We start from the raw sequence: 12739 nt of genomic DNA on the forward strand, positions 1-12739 counted from the left end.
GGCCCTGGGTTCCATTCCTCAGCACCACATAAGCAGAAAAAGCCAGAAGTGGCACTGTGGCTCAAGTGGTAGAGCGCTAGCCTTGAGCTGAAGAGCTCAGGGACAGTACCCAGGTCTATAGTTCAGGCTCCACAACTGACAAAAAAAAATTTGTCCTAGTATCTTTCTTTTTTTTTTTGGGTCCGGTCGTGGAGCTTGAACTCTGGGCCTGGGCGCTGTCCCTCAGCTCTTCAGCTCAAGGCTAGCACTCTACCACTTGAGCCACAGCGCCACTTCCGATTTTTTACTTTTTGCTTATGTGGTGCTGAGGAATTGAACCCAGGGCCTCAGGCATGCAAGGCAAGCGGTCTACCACTGAGCCACCTTCCCAGCCCTGTCCTAGTATCTTTCTTAAGTCTTCTTTCTGCTGTAGAAAGCAATAATAAAGATTAGAAAAATTAGCAGATCAAGAATGAAGCTTTTGTTCTCATTTTATTCTTAACTAGAAAAGTTTAGGTATAAGCAAGGAACCAGTGGCTCACACTTACATTCCTAGCTTCTCAGGAGGCTAAGATCTGAGGATCAGGGTTTGAAGTCAGTGAGGACAGAAAAGCCCTTGACACTCTTCTTTTTTTTTAAAATTGGTTGTGGGCCTTGAACTCAGGGTCTGGGTGCTGTCCTTGAGCCTATTTGTGCTCAAAGCCAGCTCTATCACTTGAGTTACAGTGCCACTCTGGTTTTTGAGTGGTTAATTGGTAATAAGAATCTCACAGGGACTTTTCTGGCTTCAAATCTCAATCCTCAGATATCATCCTCCTGAGTAACTAGGATTACAGGTATGAGCTTCTGGTGTCCTGCTAGTCCATGAGAGTCTTATCTCCAGTTAACCACCAAAAAGCAAGAAGTGATTCAAATGATAAAAGCACAAAAACTCAAGGATAGTATTCAGACCCTGAGTTCAAGCCCTGGACAAAGCACTAAAAAAAAAAAAAAAAAGTTTAGGTGAGCCTAATCAAATGTAAATTCACAGGAGTCTGATTCTGGAGTTTATGGATAAGGCAGAATAAAAAAAATTATCCACGGGCTGGGAAGGTGGCTCAGTGGTAGAGCGCTTGCCTTGCATGCTCGAGGCCCTGGGTTTGATTCCTCAGCACCACATAAGCAAAAAGAAAAAAGCCGGAAGTGGCGCTGTGGCTCAAGTGGTAGAGTGCTCACCCGGAGCTGAAGAGCTGAGGGACAGCGCCCAGGCCCAGAGTTCAGGCCCCACGACCGGACCAAAAAAAAAAATTATCCACATATTAAATGTTAAATGCTAAAAATTTAAAGATTTAAAAAGTGCTATGTGGCCAGATTCACCTATGACAAGTCACTCTACTGTTGCCAAATGTGGATTTCTCTTGATAAGTTTACAACCTGTGGTTTGGGTTCCAGTTTAGCTCTTCTACTTACTAGTTGGTGCTGGAAAAGTGCCAGTATTATAGGCTGAGGGAACAAGTTCAGAAAGTCTTCCTTAGTGTTGGCTTAACTCTTCAGTTATCTCAGGAAATTAGTGTTCAAGATAGGAATCCACCTCTTCTCTCCCCCTCCCTGGTTTTGGGGCCTGAACTCTGGGCCTGGGCGCTGTCCCTCAGCTCTTCAGCTCAATGCTAGCACTCTACTACTTGAGCCACAACGTCACTTCTGGCTTTTTTCTGCCTATGTGGTGCTGAGCAATTGAACCCAGGGCCTCATGCATGCAAGGCAAGCTCTCTACCACTGAGCCAACTTCCCAGCCCCCCGAATCCACTCTTAAACGTTATTATCCATTATGTAAACTGCTTCCTTCCTGATCTTTGAAGATAATGCTCTGATTCTCCTAACTGTTAGTATTGCTGGTCTTGTTTGTGAGTAAAGTGTGTTTTGTTTTTTTTTAAACTAGGAGTAATGTTTGAATTATCTTCTCTCCTCATAGTTAATCCTGAAAGAAGTTGACTCCCTATTGTATGTTGACACTGATATCCTCTTTTTACGACCTGTTGATGATATTTGGTCTTTACTGAAGAAATTTAATTCCACACAAATTGCTGCAATGGCACCAGAACATGAGGAGCCTCGAATAGGATGGTACAATCGCTTTGCTAGACACCCATACTATGGGAAAACTGGAGTGAACTCTGGGGTCATGTTGATGAACATGACTCGAATGAGAAGGAAGTATTTCAAGGTGAGTTGCTAGGTAAAAGTAGTTGGTTATTGTTTCTTTTCTTGAAATTGCTTTTCAATTTGGTGTTCTGTTAAAGTTTGGGCTAAATTATTCAGAATTTTATGTGAAGAAAAGCGTGTTTATAGTATTCTCTTTGCAACTCATTAGCATAACTCAAACCAAATGGCATCACAGCCAGGAAGTGAAATCTGTACAAGTAGTGAACCTCACCCCTCTGGGGTATTAATGCAAGAAGTAGTCACACATACACAGAATAGTTGAGTCTAAATTATGCACTGTCTTAGGACAGCAGACCCATGGATCAGACTGTAGATTTTCCAGCCTGTTGGTTTGCTTCCAACCGTACCTGCCTTACCTTTTTGGTAGTTCAGTGAACTTGATTAGGCTTGGGCTATAAGCAGGCTTAATTTTGTACATCCGTAAAGTGGAATGATAACAATAGTAATGTTTTCAAGTTTTGGTGATTCAGTGAGGACTATGTGAGTTAAGACGGGCTTGCACATATCGATGTTGGCTCTTATAATGCTGTGTTGGAAGTTAACTTAAAATGATCTTGTTTCTAATCTTTCAAACTGCAGGGTCAGTGGAAGTGACAGTAAATTCACTGATTGCATTCTGAATTTGTCTCTATGCTTTACTATCTACCATGGGATTACCTGGATGTGGTCAGTTGGAAGGCATTGATTGGGGTGGTGGTCAGACTGGTTTATGTGTAGCTTTGCCTCCTGCAAAATGCTTAACTGCTGACCATCTAGTTAGCTCTCATTGTCAACTTTCACAACAGAAGAATAGAAAGCTGATTTACCCGAATTAATTTGGAAGTCATCCATCTAAAGTATTTAGCACAGATCTGGAAACTTAACAGACAGATTGTAAACAGTAGATAAAAACAAATGTGACTCCTGGGCAAACACCCACTGTTGGCTTTCTCTTCAGTGTGCATTTCCGAATGTCTATTAAAAGTATATTAGACATTAAGGGATACTATGTCCTAGGAGTCTGTATTTGTTATATTTTTTGTGTGGTGGATCAGAATTTACATAATTACAATAGTAATTAAAATTCCCCTACATACCTGCTTAAATCCTCACCATTTAGAAGGGCTAAATGATTGAGGGGTAGCCACACATAGCCACCATCGCTGAGTATCAGCATTCCAGCGGCCCTTGCATCCTAATGACTAGGTGAACCTTGTTTTAATAAACTCATTCTTTGAACCTTTGCAAATCTTGGTTTTAATTCAGTTTTTTCTTCCAGAATTGATTGTGTTATGAGTGTTAAGTAATAGCTATTCTTGCTTAACAATTCTCTAGTTTGTTGTTGCATTCTAAATTTTAACATCGCATAGGTCATAAAAGTTTGACCAAGTAAAAACCAGCCTAACATGATTTTCTTATTTTCTGATTATTAGACTATGCTTGGTAATATTATACCAGAAGATGGTGCTATAAGATTATCTACTAAGAAATAATATTTCTCAATAACTGCATGGAAATTTGTAGAATTATGAGAAGTTTAGTGTTGCATAAAACCATAGAGATAATTTAACACCATTTGGATTTTAAAAGTTAAAAAAATAGCTATATAACTGTCTGTATAGTCTATTCTACTTTTTTACTTAGCTTTTTTAACTATATGCCATTCTTAAATACCTCAGTAGTTTTTGCCTCTCCTCTTATCCTTTTGTTTGTGGTTTTTCCTTTTTATTTATTTATTTTTGCCAGTCCTGGGGCTTGAACACTAGGCCTGGGAACTGTCCCTCAGCTCTTCAGCTCAATGCTAGCTCTACCACTTGAGCCACAACACCACTCTGGCTTTTTCTGCTTATGTGGTGCTGAGGAATGGAACCCAAGGCCTCATGCATGCACTGTACCACTGAGCCACCTTCCCATCCCTGTGGCATGTTTTAAGTTAGCTACTGATAGAGATGTAGGAGTTGAAGTAATCTCTAAACTTTCTTTTGTGCATTACTGATTTTATGAGGAATAAGAAAAGGATTGATAACCAAGACCCTTAAGTGGATACCTGGAAGTTTGGGGCATACCAAACTACAGGCAGAGCTGAGTTCAGTTTGTAATTGGGACCAGGAGAAGATTAACAATAATAATGAGACAATAGAAAATTATAGTAGTACACTGTACTAAGATTGTCTCATGTTCTCAACATACATCTTAAAATGAAGATGTAGCACCAATTGCTACTTTCCCTTTCTTTGTTGCCTCGTAGCTTTTTCGCTATTAAATGTAGCTTCAGATTCTTTGTTATCCTTTTTTTATTTTGGTCAGTCAGGGGGCTTGAACTCTGTCCTTGAGATGTTTTGCTTTACCACTTTGATCCACAGCTCCACTCAGGTTTTCTGGTGGTTAACTGGAGACAAGAGACTCACAGACTTTCTGCCTGGGCTTGCTTTTAACCATAATCATCAAATCTCAGCCTCCTGAGTAGCTAGGATTGTTTGTGTGAGGCACTAGTGCCTGGCTCTTTTGTTATGTATTATGCTTTTCACTTTTAGTATTCTGAATAACAAAAGGAGTTTACATTTCTTCTTGTGCTTCTGTGAGATTTGTTAAGGGAGGAATGTGAACTTGAAATTCTGAGACTCTTGGATGTTTTTATCAACAGAATGATATGACAACTGTACGGCTCCAATGGGGAGACATACTTATGCCACTGCTTAAAAAATACAAGCTAAACATCACCTGGGGTGATCAAGACCTATTGAATATCATGTTTTTTCATAATCCAGGTAATCATGTAAATTCCTTTTGTCCTTGGCATTTGTAGAAACAATCATAAACAATAATTAGTCAGAAAGGAAGACTCATTCATTTGACTTGGCTTATACTGATGATTGTCACTATTTACATTTGAGACAGAGTAAGTCTTCCCTCAAATAATGATTTAGTTAGAAAAAATGTAAAGCCAGAGAATATTTTCTGCTGTCTTAATTAAGTCTTATTCTGTCAAAGCTATATTTATACATTACAATTTTACAAAATGTTAAGTTTTCTAGAATAAGGAATAGGTGCTTCATTGTTTGATTTTTCTTCATGTAGAAAGCCTTTTTGTTTTTCCGTGTCACTGGAATTATCGACCGGATCACTGTATATATGGGAGCAATTGTCTGGAAGCCGAGGAAGGAGGAATCTCCATTCTTCATGGGAACAGGGGCGTCTACCATGATGAGAAGCAGCCAGCGTTCAGAGCTGTTTATGAAGCCCTAAGAAATGTAAGCTTGCCTTTTTTTTCTTTTTCTAACTTTTTATTTGAAACGCCTTGCAAGCTTATGGAGGGTTTGCAAAAATAATGCAAAGAATTTCTACAAATCTTTTACTTAGTTTCATCAGTCACTAACAATTTGCCCTGTTGGCTTTATTGTTCTCTTTCTACATTGTATACTCTTCTGAATTATTTGTTGTTGCATGCATTACTTTTATCCCTAAATGCTTTGGTGGGTTTTGTAAAAATAACAACATTCTCTTATCAGTCACAATATAGATACTAAGCTCAGAAAATGTAATATTGGTACTTAAAATCTGTTACCATCTCTGCCTCTACAATTCTTGGATAATAAATCATTTCTTAGGCTTTTTCTTTGAGAATAGAGCCCCTCTACCCTTTTTCTTTTTCTTCTTTTATTTTTTGAGAATAGAGCCCCTCCACCCTACCTTTTTCTTTTCCTTCCTCCTTCCTTCCTTCCTTCCTTCCTTCCTTCCTTCCTTCCTTCCTTCCTTCCTTCCTTCCTTCCTTCCTTCCTTCCTTCCTTCCTTCCTTCCTTCCTTCCTTCCTTCCTTCCTTCCTTCCTTCCTTCCTTCCTTCCTTCCTTCCTTCCTGTCTGTCTGTCTGTCTTTCTTGTTTTGTATTTTTTATTTTGGCCTCTTTCTTTTGATTAGTTCAGGTTAGCCTGCTTCTGATCATCCATATGTGATGTTATGTCTTCCATACTGTGGAGGAACTTTTTATTTGAAAAATCCTTGCAAGTTTGTGGAGGGTTTGCAAAAATAATGCAAAGAATTTCATCTAGTTTGCCCTTTTATGTAGTAAGCAGTGGGTGGGGATAGTCTAAAATCATGTAAACCCTTCGCTTCTTATAAAAACTTCTCTACTAAGTCTTGTATTCTGAGTTGGTTCTTTCTCAAAGTGATCTTTACTTCTTAGTTGCTAGGATTATAAATGTGAGCCATTTACCCAGGAGTAATTTCTGCATTTTCTGTTTTTCCCATTGGTTGTTACAATGCTAGTTGTAACGGCTTTCTCTTATGTTTTAATATCTGGTAGGGCCATTCCCTCTTTATGGCTTATCTTTTTTAGTAATATCCTAGCTATTGTGTATTTCCTTAGATGTGTTGTAAAAATCATCTTGATAATTTTATTTTATTTTTATTTATTTATTTTAATTCATATTAAGTCAGGGACTAATATCATGGGCTGGATGTACTTTATCTCCATGAAAACTCATGTTGAGCCGGGTACCGGTGGCTCACGCCTGTAATCCTAGCTACTCAGGAGCCTGAGATCTGAGATTGTGGTTCAAAACCAGCCCGGGCAGGAAAGTCTGTGAGACTCTTATCTCCAATAAAACACTGGAAAACCAAAAGAGAGCTTGCCTTGAGCTGAAGAGGTAAGGGACAGTGCCCAGGCCCAGAGTTCAAGCCCCACGACCGACCAAAAAAAAAAGAAAGAAAGAAAGAAAACTCATCTTGGAGTCGGTTGCTCATGGCACACAGGAGGCTGAGACCTAGAAGATCATGTTTTGAGGCCAGCCCAGGCAGACAAGTCTGTGAGAGTCAGTCTCTAAAACAGTCAGCAAAAAGCCAGGTTGGAGGAAGGATTTAAGTGGTAGACCACCAGCCATAGGGGAAGCAAGTTGAGAGTGCATGAGGCTGAGTTCAAATCCTGGTACTCATGTGGAAAGTTAATTGTTAAATTTAACAGGTAGTGGGACTTCTGAGAAGAAATTAAGGTGAAGGGGTTTCATTCCCATAAAGGGATTCATAGAGTTCCATTGGGAATAGTTATTGAGAGTAGGCTGTTACAAAGTGAGCTGGGCACCTCCTCTAGGCCCTCTTGGGCATGTGCCTGCTTCTCTTCCACTTTCTGCCCTAGAAGCCTACCACGTACTGGAACATGTTGGATTTTGAGGGCTGTGAGCTAATAATCCTCTTCTTTATAAACTACCTATATACATTTATTAAAGCAGCAGAGAATACAGACTAAAACAATGGTGCTGAGATACTGTAATGGAGAAAAAAAGGTTTTTAGACATGTTTTACAGCTTTCTTACACGTTTTGGACATGCCTTAAATTTGTTAACTATTTTCTGTGTTTGTTCATTTGTTGTACTTATAAATAGGGCTTTCTCTTTGTTTTGAGAGAATGTTTTCTTGTATAGCCCTAGCTGGCCCTAACATCATGATTCTCCTGTCTTCACCTCCTAAATGATGAGATTACAGGCATGTTCCACCCTACTCTGTTGTGAAATCTCTCTTGCTCTCGCTCTCGCTCTCTCACTCTCTCTTGCTCCCTTTCCCTCTCTTGAACTCTGGGCCTGGGCACTGTCCGTGAGCTCCTCAAGGCTAGTGCTCTACCACTTTGAGCCACAGTGCCACTTAGGGTTTTTCTGGTGGTTAATTGGAGATAAAGGTCTCATGGACTTTCCTGCCTGGGCTGGCTTTGAAGCATGATCCTCAGATCTCAGCCTTCTGAGTACCTACAATTACAGGTGTGAGCCACCAGCGCCCAGCTGAAATCGTTTTCTTTTAAGCATTTACTTTGTAATGATTTTAGAAACAATTACACTGCTCCTCTCTCCTCACCCTAGTGTCTGTTCTCTCTCTTCTTGTTTTTACAAGAAAATTTTTGTATGATTACAGTCAGTTAATAGGGGGAATAATTACACCTCAAAACCTCTAGCTGGACACTTGAACCAGAGCTTTGTCTGTTTCTGGCCCTGACTTAGGACAAATCCAAGGGAGCAGTCAGTTAATTCACTGCTGTCCAGCGAGAAGCATATAGGGCCACTCACCTCACATGTGTTCTCTTCAGCTAGATTGCTTAATGTTAGTAGATGTGAAGAGTAAACACAACAATAGAAATGTTAGTTTGGCCTAAGGGTTTGGGGTCAGAAGAGCTGATGACTCCTCTGCTGGGTTGACATTTTTTGCTAATGAAAACCTGGAACTAGTATACAGTATAGTCTCATTGAGAGTAGTACAAATAAAGACACTGTAAGTGATTATGAGAGAGACTTCACTAGAAAAAGAGTTTTGAAGATTTGCCTTGACAGGTTAGGGAAAGCCCTGTTGGAAGGGTGCTATTTGAAATGGGCCCAAAGAATGAGTAAGCATTTGCTAGATGAATGAGCTAGTTGGACTGAGAGAAAGGTTGCGAGGCCGGGCAAAGGTCCAAAGAGAGACCTGGCATTGTCAAGTGAGAGATGAAGGTTTTGGTGGCTGGAATGGAAGTGGATGGTAAACTATGTTGATGGGATGGCCCACCTTGAGAAGGAATTGTTTTCTCCCAAGATCAGGGTTTCTGGACTCAGCAGTAGACCAGAAATACTCAGCATTGTAGGCTGATATTTTTGTGGAATAATTGCTAAGTTTCTTGTCTTATAAACTTGACAGATAAAGTTATTAAGTAAATCAGGTTATCATGATATAACTATACTCACTGAAGAATTACACATTTATGTTGATTTTCATTTTAATGTAACAGGCCTTGTATGCCTTCAGAAATTAATATCATATTTTAACGTTGCTTTATTAGGGGTTTTCAGAAGGTGATAAAAATGAAGAAAAGTACTTTTGGGGTTCTGAGACTGCAGGATAGAAAAGAAATGCATTCCAAATAAAATAAAAAAAAAAGAAAAGAAATGCGTTCCTATAAAAATAAGATTGTTTCTTTTTGAGCATTTTAAAATATCTGTTATTAGTGAAGCATTTCTGATTTTTCTCCCTGTTTTGGCTTAGAATTACATGCCTTTTAAAATCTGAGTAAGTTTTAAGGTGATTAATTGTACTTGATTTAAAAACAATAGAACTTATTTTTAAAATGGTTTCGAATACTGAATTAATGATTTTTGGTGTTTGTTTTGGGTCTATATTAACTACAGCTTATATCTATTCATTTTTCAGCTTAATGAATTTAATCAGTCTTTTATAATGCTCTTGGTTTATTTCTTATCTATAATTCAATGAGAAGTGTAATTTTTTAAAGAATTGCATTCATACAAGGCTATTTATTCAGTTTTCAGAAGAAACTTAGTCATAACCAGAGAATACAATAAATGGTATGAATTACAAAGGATGTAAGCTATTTTTAAAATGCATAGCGATTTTTGTCAGCAAATCAGTTCTTACAGTCTATACATATTGGTTAAATATTAGTTGCTCAGTAAATAAAAATATTAAGTTTAAAAACTACAAATTAAAAACAGAACAACATTTTATGGCTCTGTAGGGTATTTTCTGCTTCATGTATTTCATTCTGAATTACTATGTTTCCTTGTGTTCCTGTGTTATTTTGTTTTACTTCATACTCTGCTTATATTTGCATAGCTGTCTTTGCAAAGGAGCCTTGAATATTCTCTACCACAGTACCTCTGTGTGTTTGTGTGTGTGTATGTGTTCAACACTCAGGTTTTGCTGGATGCTGAACTGCTCTTCTGCTGTGTTTTTCATACAACTTCAGCTGCTTGAGAATTCCTGAGTGCCTAATTGTGATCATCACAGCCTTACAATTTACTTACTCCCAGTTTTAACTAACAGCCTTAGTTATAAAGTATGACCTTCCAAAAGGTTTATGTGACAATGAACTGTGTGAGAATGGCTTGTCTGAGGAGTTGACCTCTGCCCCAGCTGTCAGGCTGATGAATACCAGGTCCCAAAGGAAAGGAGCAGTCAGGTAAAGGCACAGCCTCCAACAAAACATGCAAGTTTGTTCTTGCAGTGTTTTAAAAGAGAAAGATCTCACACCAGAGTAGGGTGGCACATGCCTGTAATCTCATCATTTAGGAGGTGAGGATAGGAGAATCTTGATGTTTGGAGGCCTAATTCTTGAGATATGGTTTTGTTTTTATCTCAGAAAACATCCCATATCAAGAGACTCAATGTGCTTGTCTGTGTGTATGTACCAGTCCTCAGGCTTGAACTCAGGGCCTCGGTGGTGTCTCTGAGCTTTTTTGTTCAAGTCTAGCACTCTATCACTTGAGCCACAGCTCTACATCCAGCTCTTTTGGTGGTTATTTGGAGATAAAAGACTCACAGACTTTACTGCCCAGGTTGGCTTTAAACCATGATCCTCAGATCTCAGCCTCCTGAGTAGCTAGGGTTTTAGGCATTTGCCACGGGCACCTGGTACTCTTGGAAGACTGGCTTCCTGCAAAGTATCTGCAGGAAGTATCCCATAGGGTCCCTTGCAGCTCTTAGTTTCAGATTATGAGTTTCTTTTGTGATTTAGCATTTTCCACAGACATAACTTCCAAGTGAAGTGGCCTGTCTGTGTGTTGGTACTGAGGCTTACTTAGCTTTTTTGCTTAAGGCTAGGGCTCTACCGCTTGAGCCATACCTCCACTTCTGGCGTGTTTTTTTTTTTTTTTAATGATAGTTAATTGGAGATAAGAGTCTCACAGACTTTTCTACCAAAGCTATCTTCAAATTGTGATTTTTTTGAGCATTTTATTTTTAGATATTTAGATATGGAGATTGTTAATACTAAACTGATTGAAGAAATCATTTAGGTAATTTTTATATGTTTCTTTGCCTTTTTGTTTTCTTTCTCTAGTGTTCCTTTGAAGATGATGATGTTCGTTCCTTATTAGAGCCTTTAGAACTGGAACTACAGAAGACAGTGCATACATACTGTGGGAAAATTTACAGAGTGTTTATCAAACAACTAGCGAAGAGCATAAGAGAACGCTATGACAGACCTGGAGAGGAAAGGTGACTCTGGTGGCTGCTAAATTCAGTGGCTAAAACAGTGAAGTGTCAGAGGACAAATGGGAAGGAGTATTCTTGGATGAAGTATTTAGCATGAGATTGTTTATCTTCTGAGTAACCTTACTTTCCTGAAGAAGTTAACAGAGCAGTCTATTCATGTAATGAAGAATAAGTTAAAATCTGGGTCTCCAACCAGAAGACATTTGATCTCTGATATTTGTAGCATGACTTCCTGTCATTCCAGTGTTGAAAACATTGAGTGGTTGTAGCCTGTAGCTGTGTGGGCTCCTACTCTTGAGTGAGTAAGAGCGGTGTGTGTGTATGGATGGAGAAAATGTACCTCATACACAATGGAGACATTCAAACTGTGAGTATAGCAATAATGATGTCAGCACTAACCTCACTTTACACATGTGGGAAAAAGTTGTTTACAGGAGCAGAAAAGTTCTGTTTTCAAGAAATGTGATATAACCAATGTAACCATTGACAATCTATGTGTACCCTTATACATTTCATCTCTCTTCTACGATATTTTTGTGACAATCGTGTTTAAATTTATTTTTAGATTTTAAGTAAGCTGCACATTAAAAAAAATTGAGCTGTATGAGAAAAGAAACAGGTAAACACTTTGAGGCATGTGTGTGTGTGTGTGTGTGTGTGTGTGTGTGTGTGTGTGTGTGTGTGTGTGTGTTGAGAAATACAATGTTTTCATTTTGTATGTGTCAAACTGTCTTGCCAAAACACAGCTCTAGGATATTTTGGAACTTTGTTTCTAAATCACTATAAGTGAAAAAATTTAAAAATTTTGCTGGGCATTCTGGAAGCAAACTATACTGTGTTGATAATAAATGAGAAGCCCTAGTGGGAATGGGAAATGCAATGGACCAAAAGCATAGCTAAGTACTTCTGTGACCAGAAAGTTTAATTTTGCCAGCATAGAAAAAAGAGGTCCATTTAGACTTTTCTTCTACCTCAAAATGGCTTTACAAGACATTTTTTGAAGAAGCAAATATATAGAGCTTTACTTCAAGTTAGACATCTTCAGTGGATACTTGGATCAAGAAGTCTTTTACACAGAATTATAGTTGTTTTTATTAGGGTAGTGTGCATACCTTCTTAGGTGTTTTTTTGTTGTCGTTGGTCTCGGGGCTTGAACTCTAGGCCTGGGCACTATCCCTGAGCTTCTTTTGCTTGAGGCAAGTGCTCTTCCTCTTGAGTCACAGTGCCACTCTGGCTCTTTTGAGTAGTTTATTGGAGATAAGAGTCTCTCAGATTTTCTTGCCCAGGCTGGCATGGGAACCACCATCCTTAGATCTCAGCCTCCTGAGTAGCTAGGTTTATGGGTATGAGCCACCAGCACCTGGCTATCTTCCCTAAAGACAAGGTTTTTACATCTTGAAGATGAGAAAAGGATTACCTGTATTGCCATTCTTAACCTGCGATAGTTCTACATTCTGCTACTTAGCATGTACGCTAGGGCACATGGCTTACCAGTTCTGCATGGTTGCCTTCTTATTCCATCTTGGCTGTTTAATGCTTAACTGGACAAGAGGAAATCATGAAGTAAAATATCAGTCATGTGAACACTGTAACATCTGGCTTTGTGAGACCCAGTACC

General features: G+C 39.0%; 1 protein-coding gene across 1 annotated transcript in view; it reads left to right on the top strand.

Annotated features, from left to right (window-relative positions):
• The window catches only part of Gxylt1 (glucoside xylosyltransferase 1), a 33290-nt gene extending 21019 nt beyond the window's left edge, over window positions 1–12271 (top strand). Inside the window, exons 4-7 of the mRNA XM_013018721.1 lie at window positions 1931–2182; window positions 4805–4928; window positions 5239–5411; window positions 10967–12271. Coding sequence (XP_012874175.1) covers window positions 1931–2182; window positions 4805–4928; window positions 5239–5411; window positions 10967–11128 — 711 coding nt within the window. The 3' untranslated portion in view covers window positions 11129–12271. The remainder of the gene's footprint in view (window positions 1–1930; window positions 2183–4804; window positions 4929–5238; window positions 5412–10966) is intronic.
• The last annotated feature ends 468 nt before the right edge of the window (window positions 12272–12739 follow it).

Source organism: Dipodomys ordii, unplaced genomic scaffold (genome assembly GCF_000151885.1).
Source record: "Dipodomys ordii isolate 6190 unplaced genomic scaffold, Dord_2.0 Scaffold42, whole genome shotgun sequence".
Taxonomy (NCBI): Eukaryota; Metazoa; Chordata; class Mammalia; order Rodentia; family Heteromyidae; genus Dipodomys; species Dipodomys ordii.